Source organism: Scardinius erythrophthalmus (assembly GCF_964197995.2).
Source record: "Scardinius erythrophthalmus genome assembly, chromosome: 2".
In the NCBI taxonomy this organism is placed as follows: Eukaryota; Metazoa; Chordata; class Actinopteri; order Cypriniformes; family Leuciscidae; genus Scardinius; species Scardinius erythrophthalmus.
This window is the reverse complement of record NC_138222.1, coordinates 51,576,886-51,594,564: the sequence shown is the minus strand read 5'-3', so window position 1 is coordinate 51,594,564 and position 17,679 is coordinate 51,576,886. Positions and strand designations below refer to the sequence as shown.

Here is a 17,679-nt window from a genome sequence, read left to right as displayed (position 1 = left end):
GAAGTTTGCATAGATCTTTATTTTTTGTATAATCTTTAATTCGCATATTGACATCAATTAAATAAAAAGAGCAAAATAATCTTTAAATTACATGTAAATGACAATGCACCATATATAGTACAAAAATAGGCCTTATTTTTTTTATATCGTTGTCCCGTCTCAGGTAGTCATATAAATGATTGGTGTTTTCTACTTGGGGATCTACATGCAACAGTTGACTCTTCAAAAAAAGGTGAAAAAAACCCTATGAGTCTAGAAAATTCTCGTTGAGTCTGAACACACACACACACACACACACACACACACACACACACACACGCTCTTAAAACACAACACAATCATCAGGGTGAAAGCATATTGCGCGTGGTTTAAGCAAGAACTGTTGTCACAACACCAGCATTTTGTCCAAAACCCAACCTGCTTAAATTTGTCATTCAACAGCCTATTCTAAGCATTTCCTAAATGTGTATGGTCAAACCAGTGACCCAATTTAAAACTGCAACTATCTTCAACAAAAAGTTTTTGTTTTTTTCAGGTCTTATCATCACTCTAAGGCAAGCAGATTTTCATCCGGTGGTCTTTGGTCATGCCTTTGCACACTTTAAGGCTTTCCAAAACACAAAACACCAAATCATTACCGCAGGGGGTGAAAGAGCTCAGCGGGGTCAACATTAATGTAAAATCTCACGTTATTTAACGGCCTTGAAATTTAAATGTTCGGTTGGTTTTCAGACCTTGCACTATAAACAAGACATTTCATTATAAGCCATGATGCATCGATAGTGTAAAACAAAACAAAAATTAAAATTCGGTTACCCTACTCAACTAAACAAAGGCAAGGCTGAGGATGGTGCAAGTTGTTTGTGGACTGGCCACTGTCCTTATCTATTTGTTGTGTGACAACAATTGTTTGGAGAGGCTGATCATGCTCACCCCAGTTATCACAAATCACTGATATGATATATGATAAAAGAAAGCCGGACTCCAACTCCATCAGCATAACATCGCATAACCCTGTTGGGTCTGTATTGCACAGATTTGATAGATAACATTGTCATTTCGTAAAGATACTGCATATGACAAACATATGTAAGATCATGAATATGTGATTCAGAAAAAAAAAACTGAAAAACAACTACTATATTCCTGGAAAGTTGCAGATCAGCTGACAAGGCCAAGCAAATGACTAATAATAAACAGTAGTAAGCAAAGAAAATGACCTGATGAAGTGACTGTTCAGCATATAAAACGCACCAATCCTAACTGATATCTGGTATTCATTAGAGCCCTTTCTCTGATTTATTTCAAAAAGACACCCATACTGTGCAGAACAAAACCTCTAACATCTCTATATATAATCACTATAACACGACAAAATGGAAGCCAGGTCCTTTCAGGATGCGCCTTTAGCAAAGACCTTTTCTAGTGTTTCAAACCCTTGACTGGAGGACAGAATTAAATTGACTTGGAGAGGATGGCCGACATCAGAGTTTCTTCCCTAAATACAGTCATATCTCACACAAAAATCTAAATATTTACCATATTCACTTACTCGTGTCTTTTCAAACCTGCATGAGATCTTGCTAAAATAAAATACAAAAGTCGTTTTGTAGAATCACCAGAGCAAATTTTTCACAAAATAAACGAGGATAGAGGCTGTCGAGCATCAAAAAAGACAATAAAAGCACCGGAAACGTGGTCCATAAAACTTGTGCACTATATATATACATATATATATATATATATATCGAGTCTTTGATGTCAAATTAATTTTACATGAGAAACATTTTTTGAGATTTAAGTCGGTATTTGCTGATAATATTCTCCTGCACATCCGTGCATTGTTTCAAATGCCATTCCTGCTCATGTTTAATTCAAATATGATACATTAAATATAAACACCAAATATAAAGGTTTGACGTCATGAATTTGACATTTTGATGAGCCATATTTGAAGTGAATGACATTTGAGAATATAGTGCAGAGATCTGCACCCTAGTCCCTATTTTATTTTGGTGATACGGATACAAAGCATTTAGACTTTTGACAAAAAGTCATGCAGGTTTGCAATGACATGAGGGTTAAAAAGTTAGCAAATAATGACAGAGGTTTTATCTTTTAGAGAAGCATTCCATTAAACGGCCTACATAAAAGAAAAATCATGAATTCAGCAATGCAGATGCTCTAGGGGGAGTAGTAAGCTCTATAAATATGTGTAAGACAACATGCTGCTCTCCTCTCCATCTCTGACCATGTAGAAATAGTGATATGTTCTTCTAAAAGGCTCCCTGCGCAAAGCCAGTGGATCCGACCCACCGCAGCACTGACTGACTTCATATAAATGTAGTTTCACTCACTCACCCATTCACTCACTCAAAGATAAGCTTTGTTTTTCTCGTATGCAAATATTTCAATCTTATTTTTTTCTTTAAAATCTCACTAGGCAGGAGGAAGAGACCAAACAATAGTCATGTTTATTGTAGTTTCGACTCGTCCCCGTCGCTTGCGTTTGGAAGCTTTCCATGTTGAGGCACCGAGAGGTCAACGCCCAGGTGAATCATGGCTCAATATAACTAAGACAGGTGGGAAAAACAAACCAAAATGCCCCAAAAGTGTGATATGTTCAGACGAACCCCAGAATGAAAACACATTAAAAAAGAGAGAGAGAGACAACAGTGCAGTAGAGGCTAGAGAGGGGAGGAACAGAGTTAAAGAGCACTTTGTGTTTTGATGAAGGCAGTCCTCTCGTTGTGGATCTCGAATTCCTCATTCTCAGACTCGGTGTTGCCCTCGTCTTCCTGCCAAACATTTGGGATGCCTTTGTAGGCAACTGCGGTGCGGTTCAAGCCGAACCCGACCAGTAATCCGGATCCCGGCCCCGCTTCGGCAGATTGCAGTTTGTTCAGGTTGCGCGTGTGCATCTGCAGCAAGCCGAACACACCCACAAACGTAGCCACGATGAAGGCACAGCTGAGCACCGCCACGGTAACAGGCAGGCTAGAGGCGAGCTCGGCGTGGTTTTTCGGGGACGAGCCGTCACCTTGCATCTGAAACAGTCCTCCGTCCGGAGACTCGCGCATGATCTGGTTCTGATGCAGACAGGAGCCGGTGACGTCGTCCAGGTGGCTGTGAGGTGGGCAGGAGAGGCAGTCCTGAGACCCGGGGGCGCTGCAGGTGAGACAGACGGGGTGGCAGGGCAGGCAGGTGGGGTGGAGGACGGACGACACCTCATTGTTGGAGAGGAAGGTGGAACGGGTGCCAGGGGTGAATCCGGCTGGACAGTCTCTAACACAGCCCTTCTGGTACAAGTAGAACCCGGGGTTGCACTCTGCATGAGGAGGAAGAAAAGTAGACTTTAATCACTTATAAACGCTTCAGTACAGGCATAAAATTCTTCTGGGTTGAATACAAGTCTAAACTGTATTGTTGATTTCACAGAAAATCAACTTGACGAATAATGAAAAGTAAAAATATGTATGTATATATATATATATATATATATATATATATATATATATATATATATATATATATATATATATATATATATATATATAAATATATATAAAAAAAATAAAAAATCTCAAATGACAACAATCATTGCGATTTTAATTTTGAGAGAAATAATTGTGCAAATGTGACCAAGTTTTCATTAGGGGTGTAACGATACACGTATTCGTATTGAACCATTCGGTACGATGCTTTCGGTTCGGTATGCAGTACAACCTTCAAAGATTACCTCCATTTTTAAAACTAAAAGTTTCAAGATGTAGGAAAACTCACAATTATTTAAAAATACAATTTATTTGAATATATATTTTTTAAAAATCAAGGACATTTCTCTGCCATTTCTTCCTTTTTGCTGTATCGACAACGTACCGAACCGTGACACCGTGTCGTATCGAACCGAACCGTGAATTTCACATTTTTTTTTAACCGTTACACCCCTAGTTTTCATTGATTAAAACTAGACTAAAATGCTCAATAATTATCATAAAATATGATAAAACCTAAAAAGGACATTTGACACAGGACTGACATTAATAAATAGCTGATGAAATTAACACTACTGTCAAGAGTGCTTTATAAAGAATGCGTTTTGTCAAAGTTGGGGCATTATCGTAGATAAATCCGTTCTTATATGGCACGCAAAAAACTGCCACTGGTTACTCTACGTGTCGGTCAGATGGTCTCTTCAGGTTTAAGTGGACAGTTCTTGGCCAGAATAAGCCAGGTTGAATAAAAGTCTAAACTGCATTACACTAAGTGTAAACAGGCTTTGAGAATCAGATTTTTTGGAGAGAAATCAACTACACACTCCTCTGGCCATCACAGTACACACATAAAGAGATGAAGACTATCTTTTCAGCATTAATAAGGCCCTTTTAGGGTTGCATCATTTAGAGAAGGACAGGAGAGGAGGAGATGGCAAAGGAGAGAAAAAGGAAAGAGCTGATGGAGGAAAACTGCTGAAAGAGAAGTGGTAGGGTCAAGTAAGTGTGTGTGTGTGTGTGTGTGTGTGTGTGTGTGTGTGTGTGTGTGTGTGTGTGTGTGTGTGTGTAAGAATGAGCTGGCAGTGAGTGGTCACATGAGGGGCATGGCCACAGGCTAAACTGGACAGCTGCCTTGAACACGGCTGCCAATGCAGCTGGCACTGTGAACTAAATCCAGGATGGAGTTATGAACACACAATTTAACAGCTAAGACATGACCAGCACAACACACTCAAGACAAGCAAAGGGACCTATAAAAATAGCTGTAAAGTTTATAGCTTTATTTTTAAAGCATTAAATTATTGGGGAGATAGGGTCACATTTACAACCCATTATTTATTAATTCATTAGTAGAAACATTTTGTAAAAACATAGACTAGCATTCAAAAGTCCCATAAGCTCACTAAGGCTGCATTCATTTGATCAACAATAAAATAAACTCAGTAAATTGTGAAATATTATAAGTTTAAAACAGCTGTTTTTCTATTTTAATATGTTTTAAAATGTAATTTATTCCTGTGATGTAAAGCTGAATTTTCAACATTATTACTCCTGTCTTCAGTGTCACATGATCCTTCAGAAATCATTCTAATATGGTGATTTGCTGCTCAATAAGCATTTCTTATTATCAATGTTGAAGTCAGTTGTTGATTAGTTTATCAATTTGATTGTTGAACTGCTGTTCAGCTTAGTGAACGAGTCAGTGCACGAGAATAATAGCAAAACAGCGAGCAAATTCAAAACGGTACAGATAGAAGGTTGTTCTAATGTTACGTTAGAGTGTTCCTTAGCGAATATTTCAATATTAACACGAGCGGAGTGGAATAAAGAAAGTGTTTAGCAGCATTGATATTCAAAACGGTAAGCACACACTACTTTGTGCAGGGTTTCTCAAACTCGGTCCTGGAGGGCCACTGTCCTGCACAGTTTAGCTCCAACCCTGATCAAACACACCTAGCTGTGAGTTTCTAGTGATCCTGAAGACATTGATTAGCTTGCTCAGGTGTGTTTGATCAGGGTTGGAGCTAAACTGTGCAGGACAGTGGCCCTCCAGGACCGAGTTCGAGGAACCCTGGTTTATGGTTTGTGTATCTGCAGCCTGCAGCGTTGGTTTCCCTGTTTGGATGATGAATACAGATGAATTTATCTGCAGAAACAGACAGTTGTCTCATTTACACGCAAGCGCAGAAAGCGCATTCTAGCTGCCAGTCGGCTGTAGTTCTCTCGGTGTGTTCAAGTGCAGCTTTTTACCCCAAAGCGAGGCAACAACACAGTTGGCTTTTATCAGCGCTAGTTCGTCGGCGTCAGCTTGGTGTGTTCCAGGCTTTAATGGACAAAACCCTAGTCGACACACAACTAGTCTAATGTTTCAACAAAATTAAATGTTGTGTTCCTAATGGAAAACCAGCTTAATGCATACTGAGCAGTATACACTTTATACTGCCTTTTATTTCTTAAAAAAAAAGCATGTGAAACAAAAGGAATTGCACAAACATTTCAAACAGTAGCATGCTACATTGTTGTTGTTGTTGAAAAAAAAAAGTCTGTTTTTTTAAATTACATTTTGTGTAAAATGTCTAAATGTTTTGGATGGCAAATAAAATAGTCAAGATATCGTGCAGTGTAGTTTACTGCACATCTTTGCAAATGCAATAGGTCATCTAGGTGTTCCATGCATGTAAATGTGCATAATGTAATACAGAAGGTGTATCATTATACCATTCTGACAAATCAAGTCTGCAACCTGAAAACTATCTGGAGTTATAGAGGAAAGCTAGTAAATCCCAGTAGTAGTTGACAGGGGGCGCACTTTCACCATCATTTACACTTACCTGTGCAGATCTGACTGAGGTCGTAGGTTTTGCAGCTGATGTCAGCGGTCTGGCTGGAGTCAGCTGTCGAAGGGCCGGATAAACTAGAAGCCGTGCCATAGAGAACCAGTGTGAACTGAGTCAGAGTGCCTAAAACAGACAGAAAGAGAGTCTGACTCGTGTACACAAGAAACGTACAAAATGATAAGAGTTGACATTGTGAATCATCATGTCTGTGTTCTCTCTGTAATATTTCTAAATCAGTAAAAGTCCTCGTGGAATTGCTCCGTCTATTATTATTATTAGGGCCCAAACACTAATGATGCAAGGACCTTCTCGGAATTGCTCCGTTTCTTCTTATTCTTCTCCAAAATGAATCGCATTTTTGAGGGCCTAAACATGCTCGAAAACTCATGAAACTGCAAACGCGTCGGAACTGGCGAAAATTTACATCTGATATGGGTTTCAGAAATGGGTGTGGCAAAACGGCTCGATAGCGCCACCTATATAATTTCAACGAAGCGCCCCTCATGCTACGTTTCGCGAAATTCGGCACATACATGTAATGTCCCAATACCTAAAAGAAATTCCCTTGGAGAATTAAACGCAACAGGAAGTCAGCCATTTTTAATTTCCTCTGCGATTTTTATGCAGTTTTTGCCATTTTTAGGCATCGTACTTTAACAAACTCCTTCTACAGTTTTAATCGGATCATCTTCAAATTAGGTGAGTGTAATCTTAAGGCCTTTGCGATGTTAAATTGTGAAGCTCTTGAGTTTTTGTCAAAGGGCGTGTCCCTGGCGGCCTGACAAACTTCGATGTTTCGCCATGAAACAGGAAGTTGCTGTAACTGGAAAACAATGTCCAATTTGCCCCAAACTTGACATGTTTGATAAGACTTTTAGCAAAATGTTAAAACATACCAGCAACACTTAGTAAAGTGATAATGCATGTTATTAATGCAATAAAATAGGACGTTGTAACCCAAACTGCCCCAAACTTCACGTTTAATAAGAGTCCCAGCCTGAAGACATCTACATGCCAAAATTCTGTTCTAGTCATCGCGTCACCAGCTGTAGGCAAATACAAGCGAATTTTATGCAGTCCTCCTATATTTACCTACTTAAATGCATATTTGCCCACCGTGCTCTGTTTTCCAAAAGCCAGGGTGGTGGTGGTCCCGGTGAGAGGTTCTTTTCATCGCTGCTTGCAGCTTTAATTATAATTAAGATTCTAATACATAATATATGAATAACATAGGGTTTTCTGGAATATTAAATTGTTTTTGGTCAATAACAGCATTCTGCGTTCAGAGGTTTTTGTACAATGACCAATAAACTGCATAAATGACCACTGTCACAGGTAAAAGACAACTAAAAAGCAACTATTTATTTATCTACTGAAGTAGCCATGTCTTAAGAACAAAATTATTCAAATGCAAAATAAACTCCATTACTATGCTACACTTGTATTCAATTACTCAATAACCCTTCTTACAGAAAAATACCATTTTATTTTGAAATAATGCCTGATTGTAGATTATCATCTGTACCTATTGCTCGTTTTGTGCCCACTAACATGAATCGCTCAGAAGATACAAATCTGAACATCACGGTGCAACAGCACACAAAATGTTCTTGTCATCATCGTTCAGTAACTGTGGTGCCGCATCGCTTCGACATGCATTAGATTGATGGCCCATTTTGTCTCTATAGTACAATAAAGTCAGTAGCTCTGTAAATTCTTAAAGCAACAAAGAGAAATGGACTAGGTAATGCACTGGACTGATGGTCCGTTAAATCCAGATATAAAGCAGTTATGTTAGTGTCTGGGCAGGACAAAAGAATGGGGTTTGGCTGGAAGTCGCTCTATATTTACAGCTTCCAAGGGCGGCTGGAGAGTGTGATAGTGGGAGAGGGAGGAAAAACTCAGTCCGCTGATTTACTTAGCTAGATTTAATTAATCAGATTTACTGCAGGGTGTGGTGAAGGAAGACAAATTGACTGTGACATAAAAGAGGAAGACAACAGGATTGGGCAAATCAGGCGGATTTGGAGAGAAGATACTCCATACACTTCTGTGAAATGCGGCGCACTGGGAGACATAAAAAAAGACTTTTTCTGACCAAAATCTATGTCTGACTCTTTTTAATCATGTTAAAGGATTATGTTTTTCTATTTTATTTTTATTATCTTTTTAATTTTAATATCCTTTTTATTATAATTTTTGTTGTATTAGATTTTTACTATCATTTTTATTGTAGTTTTGGCATGTTTTTTATTAGCAGAGAAGTGTATAGTAGAAAAGAGACTGGAAAACATTGGGGGAAAAGTGACATCAGGGCATGTTGGAGGTCCAAATAAAATATGCTGGATTTGACTCATCTCTTGTATGAGCACCATAGCTCAATGCATCGAGAGCATAAATGGAATAAAAAAAAAAAAGCAAAATAGATGGACGAGATGTTACCATAGTCGGTGGTTCCAGCCACATTCTCGATCTCCAGCGTCCATTCTCCACGAGGATCTTCATCCCAGGAGTGGGTGGTCATGAAAGCCCAGTCATTGAAGCCCTCAGAGGAGTAATCGTGAGGTCTGTGAGAGAGAGAGAATGTGTGAAGCTGCTCACATCACAGAGCAATGTTATATGTAAGTATTATGAGAGTGGATGTTTCAGTGGCTAACCTGGGTGCAAGCAGTGTGGAGCGGGTGCCCTGTGGGCTGATCAGGTAGATGGCCAGATTTCCTCTGCGGTTGTAGGACAGGGTGAGCTGGGCTTGAGCATGTTCTAATGAGTTCACAAAGTTGGCCGTCCCAGTACATGCATCCACAATTTTTGTGATCACCAAATGACTTCCAATATTCCTAAAAACAGGCAAATAGTAGGATTAAAGTCATTAAGCAAAAAGTGTTCAAGAACTGACAGTTAAAAAAAAACGAAAGTTATACTTTTAAAGGGTTAGTTCACCCAAAAATGAAAATTCTGTCAGTAATTACTCACCCTCATGTTGTTCCAACCGCGTAAGACCTTCGTTCATCTTCGGAACACAAATTAAGATATTTTTGATGAAATCTGAGCCATGTCTCACTCCTCCATAGGCTGCTATGTGACCGAAACTTGCTGGCCCAGAAAAGTTATTAAAAAGATCGTTAATATAGTCCAAGTAACTCCAGTGGCTCAATCTTAAGTATATCAAGCGACGAGAATACTTTTTGTGCGCAAAAACAAACAAAAATAACGACTTTATTCCACTTTTCATTTTCTTCTCTCTGGGCCTCGTAGTGTTTTTGCGCTGCGCGTCTGTGTTGCACGTCATCACGCATCACACACATGACCGGCGTCGGCCAATAGTGAGCCTACGTGGTGACGTGTAACACAGACGCGCTGCGCAAAAACACTACGCAAACCAACTAGAGGTCCAGAGAGAAGGAAATAAATAGTGGAATAAAGTCGTTATTTTTGTTTGTTTTTGCGCACAAAAAGTATTCTCGTCGCTTGATATACTTAAGATTGAGCCACTGGAGTTACTTGGACTATATTAACGATCTTTTTAATAACTTTTCTGGGCCAGCAAGTTTCGGTCACATAGCAGCCTATGGAGGAGTGAGACATGGCTCAGATTTCATCAAAAATATCTTAATTTGTGTTCCGAAGATGAACGAAGGTCTTACGCAGTTGGAACAACATGAGGGTGAGTAATTACTGACAGAATTTTCATTTTTGGGTGAACTAACCCTTTAAATACAAATAGTTACGCATATATCATACTCCGTTGTCCAAAAGTTTGGGGTCGGTGAGATTTTTGAAAGTAGTCTCTTATGCTCACCAAAGCTGCATTTATTTTATTTCATTTATTTGTGCTGCTTAATATTTTTCTGGAAACCTTGACTTTTTTCCCAGGATTCTTTGATGAATACAAAGTTCTTAAGAACAGATTTATATGACTTTTACATCATTACAAAAAATCCTGTCATTTTTGATCAGTTTCATGCAACTAATTAATACATCCTTGTTGAATACAAGTATTCATTTCTTTAATCTTACTGACCCCAAACTTTTGTAAGTTCAGTGTAGGATCATCAAAAAATTCTTTACCAAGAACCACCATAAAGCTGTAAACAGTCACAACACTAGATATTTTTATTTATCATCCAGCAGGTGAAAACTGTTAGTTCAACAGCTTATATAAAAGCAATAGCCCACATCTTCATGCAAAGCCACATGATTCAAAATAGTAAGTTACCCTGGGGTTCACTGAAATCCATTAAGAGACTATTACTTTGCATAAACCTTTAACAAATTTCCAAAAATTGTTTGGACCAATAGGTGTTTATTTCCCAAACGCGCACCACCAGCAATTGACAAGTTAAAGGTGAAGTATGTAATTTCTGCGATACTTAGTGGCATTTAGTGGAAATACAAAAACAAAGCATACTTTTGAACAATCTTGCAAATGCCCCATTCGCACACCACTCCTAATGCATAGCAGCACAATGGTCTGTTTAACCTGGACTTGTTAACAACCCGTTTTATCTTTGATTTTTGACTTGCACTTCTGTAACGCATGCAATGCATCAGTCATGGTCAGTGTTGCCAACTCTTGCAAGACAAATAAGCAACCGCAGCTTCAAAATAAAGCCCAACACAACAAGCTCAATACTATTATATTATCATCAATGTTATCAATTATTTATCATCAATAAATGAGCCTGCAACATATTAAGCTGAAACCAAACTGAGTTTGAAAAGCACAAACAGAAGTAAATTTAAAAAAATCGACAATTTGCAGCAAACTGCAACAAAGCGGAAGGGCATAAAACAATCCTCTGCAGAATAGGTTTGGAGAAAAAGACAAGAGCACTAACGGGGAGCTGTAAAATAGCCAGCCATATATTTATAATAAAATTAATTCGAACCATATATCTACTTTTAGCGACCATAAGTGTAAAGAAACAAAGTTGCTTGTCAGATTTTCCTAACAAGCAACCATATTTTTTAAAATACGCTTTTATTTTTACTTGCCAAAAAAGAAGAAGCCTAAAGTCACGTGGTCCCACAGCAGCTAAACCCCCATTGGCTCTGCCTGCTACAATATGTTAATCTGACATACTTAATCTTTAAACAATGTTTTGAAAGCACTACAATATTGACTTATTGTTGACTCCGCAACTCAAACTGGGATTTTTAGTATTTTAACTTTAAATAAAAATATCTTACTGAATCAGGAGTGTTATGCTGTATCAAACCTTTTCTACAACATTGAAGGGTGCAAAACACATTCCTGGTACATCAGAAAAGTTGAGCCAGGTTAAGACTTGTGCCACCAATGAACGCTACAGGAGCCAGTAGGCTTTTGGCAGTCTAAGCCCAATCCTGTAAGGAGCTTAGAGCGGCTCGGCCCTGCTCACCAGAGACATGGTAACACAGGAAGAAGAGCTTAAATCAAGAGAGAGAAGGACAGGCTACAGCCTCTGACAAGTCCATGAGGAATGAAGCGTAAACCCCCTCTGTGCAAGGCTTCAAGTCGGAGATGTTGCGAGCAGAAAAATGAAGAAACGTACGGCAGAGCCAAAGTGAGGCAGCCCGTAATCACTTTGCTCTGTGACTTCTGCAACCAGCATGTTAAATTGGGCTTTGCTCCAAAACCCCTTGATCTTTCCGTAACATTGGTGAACCATAAAGGATAACTGGAAGAAGGGATAAAAAGAGGGTGAATTTTTAGAGACAGACATGATACGCTGAGTGAGAGGACGAGATTGGAGTAGAAGCACTTTGAGGGTCCGTCTTGAGTTCCAAGATGTCAGCAGTGATGGTGTGACGAACGTGGATGTAACAAGCTTATCTGCAAGTCATTACCTCTTAAAAACATGCTCTGCAGGCGTGGAGATGTCTCATGCATTGAGGTATCATTCAAATTGCCCAGCTCTAAATTTAAATGTGACAGACCATCAAAAGTGATGGTTCGCTCCCACCTCGTTTCTTATTCCTGTTTCCTCTTGCACTCCATGACCTTTTTAGCAGCACTAAATTTAAAGCATCATCCCAGTTGTGTGCACCAAAGAACCTCAGTTTGCCACATGTTAGTGAAGAATCAATTAAGAATGCAGTTTCATCTAGTATGGAGGGTTTAGTTCACACAAAAATGAAAATTGGCACAATTTATTCACCCTTATGTTGTTTCAAACTGACGTCCTTCCTTGGAAGACAAAATTAGTTTTTAGGTTTGCAGAACATTCACACTGCTGTTTGTAATTTAGGACTTATATTTCCCCTCAAAATGATTAGAAATCATTAAAAGTTGCATTTTCATTTGAACTTGGGGAAACCACTTGAAACATTTGTTGTGCTGAGCTATTTCAATTACTTTTTTTCGATTTGTTCATTGCAAACAGCTGAAAGTCTGTAAATTTTGCCAATAAACCTGATTTGCAATGGGGGTTGAACTGAAAAATAAATAAAATTTTAATAATATCACACATAAACACTACCATTCAAAATAAAAATAAATAAAACAAAACTTTTACTCTGCAATGATTAAATCAAAATGCATTAATGATGTTACAATGGAATTCTAATCTATTTTTTTTGGTGGTTTGATAATTGGACTAAACCAGGAATCGGAAGTATTTTTGATTAACATCATTCAAAAATGTTCAAATTCTACGAAATACAAAATTTTTAAGACTATATTTCCGAGATTCCGTCTGCATTTTCTGCACCACAAAAATCAGGCCTTTATCTATGCAATGAAAGTGAATGAAGACTAAACATGTTAAGCTTGGTTTCGGACTACTTTATGGTGTATTTTTTGTGTGTTTTTTAAAGATCGGCAATCCCTGGCCACTGGATGGTTTCACTATGGACAACAGCAGAGCGAACATTCGGTCTAAAATCTCCTATGGGTTTGGATGAACATGAAGGTGAGAAAATGACGACAGAATTGCCCTCTTTTGGTGAACCAACCCCTTTAAGCCTGTGATCTAGTTTAGAGGGTTTAACCTACATGGGCTCAGACACCAGGGAAAGGACACACTTCTGCTGAGGTCCAACATTTGTCCAGTTCTTTGCCAGAGATACTATAGCCCCAGCATCCAGCAGACCGTATCCATAAGAATGGCTTACTGTAAGACAGAGAAAAATCAATACTGTTGAAAGTAACTATAAAGGCAGTTTAAAAGACTGACATTATAAGTAAAGAGGTGAATAAAAGAGGCTGATATCATTAAGAGATCCAGAGCTGTTTGCAGATTGGTGCAGCCAATGATAATGTTATCGATTACATCACAAAATGTTCAAGCAGCTGGAAAGTGGAAAGAAAAACCGCAGGGAAAGGAAAAGGGAGGGAGCAATGAAAAGCAACGAGATGGGCTTTTACCTCGGCGACCCACTCCATTTATCTTCCAGTCATTGGTGCTGAGGTGGGCAGGGTTTGACGTCCTCACAACCAGATGCTGCATGTCTCTCCAGGTTAGGTTTTTACTGCAGAGAGAAGTCAAACTGTTAGTGTCTTTCAAACGTGAGATACATGGTGGAACGAAACTCAAAACTGCCTGCATGCTTCGCAGCTCTCCAAGATAATCTCTTCTGCCCTTTTAGAAAGGTCACTGATAGCTACAGGTAGAGTCATAAAGGTTATATTGTTGAGGATGAATTCATTTAAAACTATATAAGTAAAAACTGCCGCTCAATGCATGCATTTGATTCAAATGAGAATTTGAAGGTTAATTCCAGTCTGCCAATCTAGCCAGTAACCATTTTATTTTAAAAGCCTCCGGTCACTCAAAGAGCTGGAAGAAATATGACCTCGCTCGAGGACAGAACAAACACGCCTCGGACGACTTACTTGGCCTCAAGGGTGAGGGCGATGATTCCTGCCGCCAGTGGGGCCGAGGCAGAGGTGCCTGTGTGGGAGTCTGTGCACTTCTGCCTGAGGTCTGTAGTAACCTGAAACAGGAAATAGAGCGAGACAACATTTCACATCACTGATATGATGGGAAAATCGAATTATTCCAGAAGGGAACACAATACCAACATGACAATGAAGTCACTGCATTTCTCAAAATTATTTTATCCTGAGGTGCACTTATAATATTAGTAGGACTTTTACATCAAAAACTGTCATATTTGTGTAATAAAATGCCATTTTCTACAATGACTTTAGCCTTCTGGTTTAAACACACCATTTTTAAAGAGACGTGCGTCTCGTCAAACAAAAAAGTCTTTAAGGACTTCATTTACATCACATTCTACTTTATTTTTTCATGAAATAAATGCAGCCTTAGTGATGATAAGAGATGATAAGATCTTAAAAATAATTTTAAAAACCTTAATTAATTCAAACGTTTGACCGGTAGTGTGTCAAAAAATCAGGGAAAACTTTTTCCCATTTATGACTCCTTTAACAATCTTGCTAATGGTGTCTAGCATCTCTATTATTATTGATCTTACTTACAATCAGGGATTCGAACAAACACATAACACTTAGTGTATCAGATTTTGATGTGACTGTTTTCGCCTTTCAATTTTAGCAGACAAATTATGTGAAAAAACAAAACAAAAAAACCCAGACTGGGGACCAGATTTTCATAGAGACTTGGAAACTGGGCTCTTTCCACTCAGGCCGGTAGGCAACCACCCAGAACTTCCTAGCAACTGCAAACCAATGCCTTAGCAAACAACAGCATAGCATCTGCATGGGCAAGCAGCATCACATATTCTTCAGAAAAAATCATTTAGTTTAAGCCCGTAAAGTGACCCAGGTGGTTCAGTTAAATGTTTGACATTTTCGACACTTCAGGGTAAAAAGCGCAGCATCTTTAAGCCCTCAGGGTCACACAGACAGAGCTGAGACAAAGCTAGACAAATTCAAACACAAAAGGGTTGATGGGTGACACTTAAAAAGCCAGGCATCATAGGATGTGCACTGACTGCGACAGACCTCCTTGCGTGACTAATTGCTAAAAATGGCAGAGTCTGAATGACAGGAGCGATGACAGGAGAATTCAGCATTTGTACACTTAAAAATGAATCGTGGGAGACCACAGGAGAGGGATATCGCCTAGCAGAGTCTCTGCTGCAAGGAAAACAGTGGTTATATCAGGCTTCTGTCCTTTAGAAGCACACCTCCATTGTGAACAGTAGTGTCTGTGTCTTGAATGCTGGACAATGGATGACTCAGTCAGGCACAGCCGGTTATGAAAACAATGCTTGGGTGTGTGCCTCGGTCGGCACTGAGCCGGGTAAGGAAACAAAACCGAAAAAGGAGCAAAAGAAAATTTCATGCTATGACAGTGAGGTATTGTTTTGAATCACAAGGATATTCATGTTTTGAAAATAGAGTTGAACATTTTCTGAAGAACACGAAAGGGTTGCTTGCTCATGTAAATGCCATCGACACTATGCCAGGGTGTTGCTTTGGGGTTACTTAGATGTTACTTAGATGTGAAATAATTTATATTCATGAAAAGCTCTGAAAAACCATCGTAATTAATTAAGTTGGATAACCTCGAACTTGTTTTAAATTCTGAAAGGTAAGACGTTTAATGAGTTTATTGGGTTGTTTCAATTGTTGTAATCATTACAACATAACACTAGCTACATATAAAGGTAACACTTTAGTTTAGGGTCCAATTCTCACTATTAACTAGTTGCTTATTAGCATCCATATTACTAGGATATTGTTTATTAGTATGTATAAAGCACATATTAATGCCTTATTCTGCATGACCAAATTCTACATCCCTTAATCCTACCCAATACCTAAACTACCTTACTAACTATTAATAAGCAGTAATTAGGAGTTTATTCAGGCAAATGTCATTTTTGAAAGTAAGTTAATGGTGAGAATTGGACCAGAACCCGTCTACGGAGAGCCTTCCCACTCCCTATTAAGTCCTATTGTACCGAATTTTGGTTGTAGTTCCACCAGAGTTCCACTGGGGGCGATCACCCATGAGTGCAAAATGAATGGGAGTCTATGGGGCTAGACGGCTAAATTTGTCTCTTTCACCTGATTGCCGTTAAGAAATCTCAGATTTGATTGTAGGTTTTGCAAGTTCAACATGGGTTATAGGTCGAAAGTTGAATGAACGAGTACTTATGTCCTTTCGATTTCTTACAAGTTGAGTTGTTGTTGCCCATAACACGCTAGCATTCTGCTAATGAACGCTGATTGGTCAGTGAAGGACTGATTACGACCAGAGATACCGCTTGATGGCATCGTGGCATCCGAAGCGGGACCAGAAACAAACAAAACAAAAACTCTTCTAGCACGTGTATTTACCTGTGTCAGCTGTGTTGTCGATGCCTCGAGTGAAAAGAAAGTGCAGAGCGCGAACGCACCAAAGTGACTGAAGGATTGCCGTAAAGCAGTATCTCTGGTTGTACGATATGTATGACGTCATTGACACTTTAAAAGACTTTTTAAAGCAAATAGTGACTCTAAAAAAATCGAACACCCAGCAATGTGTAATTTGATCAAATTACGGCAGAATTTTCAGCACATACACAGGAGACGCAAGAAAGACGGAGGGCAAATGAAAGCAATAGCCTGTCCGTCTTGAGACAGGTTATTTAAAAAGAACTATTTAAACAAGTCACATTAAAAATGGTGACACTGATCGCTCGCCAAGCCAGTCACAACAAAAATAGTGTGTGTGCTTATTTAGATTATTACAGTAATCTCCAAGCAGTGGAAAACGATGGCATTGAGTTGATTTGCGAGTCTTCGGTAAGAACCGCCATACAATCTGAAATCACCAAAAGTCTGTCATTTCATTATTAAGAAAAACAAGATACCCTTGAGGAAATATTTTAGAACATGTGTGAATCTGGCCCCTGGGTAGTTGCCTACAGGATCAAGTTGCCACCTAAAAATCTCCATGATATTCTGGTCTCTATATGGTCTTCCAATTACCTTTTTTCCAATTTTATCATCTGACAGGCCAAAATTGTAAGTATGATATTTAAAGTAATAGAACACCTCTCCTTAACATGCTGCACAATTTGATTTACAAGGAAGAGATACTGTAACTTTTATGGCTTGTCGCTTTGTCTGGTTAGGAGGACACGGTGAAATGCTCGGAGCTGGGGTTTGTAAGTATAAACAATAAAAATTGTGATGCTTGACATAATCATCATTAAGCGCAAACACAAACCATGTGTGATAGTTAGAGGTTATGGTTTTGATTCACAAGAACATCCGTGTTTTTTAAGGCTTTTAAACAGAGTAAGGCTTGGAAAAGCACTTAAAGGGCCATGAAGACAAAAGCTTCTATCTTTCCCCCTCACTAGTGACCGCAGTATTCATTGACAGCCAAAAAGCCTGTAAGAACTTTAAAGACGCTGCAACAATTCTTAATAAATTGTCTTGGCAG

General features: G+C 38.9%; 1 protein-coding gene across 2 annotated transcripts in view; it reads right to left on the bottom strand.

The window, feature by feature from the left end:
- furina (furin (paired basic amino acid cleaving enzyme) a) overlaps positions 1 to 17,679 on the bottom strand; it is a 90,976-nt gene continuing 73,297 nt past the window's right edge. For both annotated transcript variants that reach the window (XM_081359676.1, XM_081359677.1), the window contains exons 10-16: positions 14,148 to 14,248; positions 13,680 to 13,783; positions 13,308 to 13,425; positions 8,989 to 9,168; positions 8,774 to 8,898; positions 6,326 to 6,454; positions 1 to 3,328 (exon numbers count right to left, since the gene is read on the bottom strand). In XM_081359676.1, the coding sequence (XP_081215802.1) occupies positions 2,709 to 3,328; positions 6,326 to 6,454; positions 8,774 to 8,898; positions 8,989 to 9,168; positions 13,308 to 13,425; positions 13,680 to 13,783; positions 14,148 to 14,248 (1,377 nt within the window). In that variant the 3' untranslated portion in view covers positions 1 to 2,708. The remainder of the gene's footprint in view (positions 3,329 to 6,325; positions 6,455 to 8,773; positions 8,899 to 8,988; positions 9,169 to 13,307; positions 13,426 to 13,679; positions 13,784 to 14,147; positions 14,249 to 17,679) is intronic.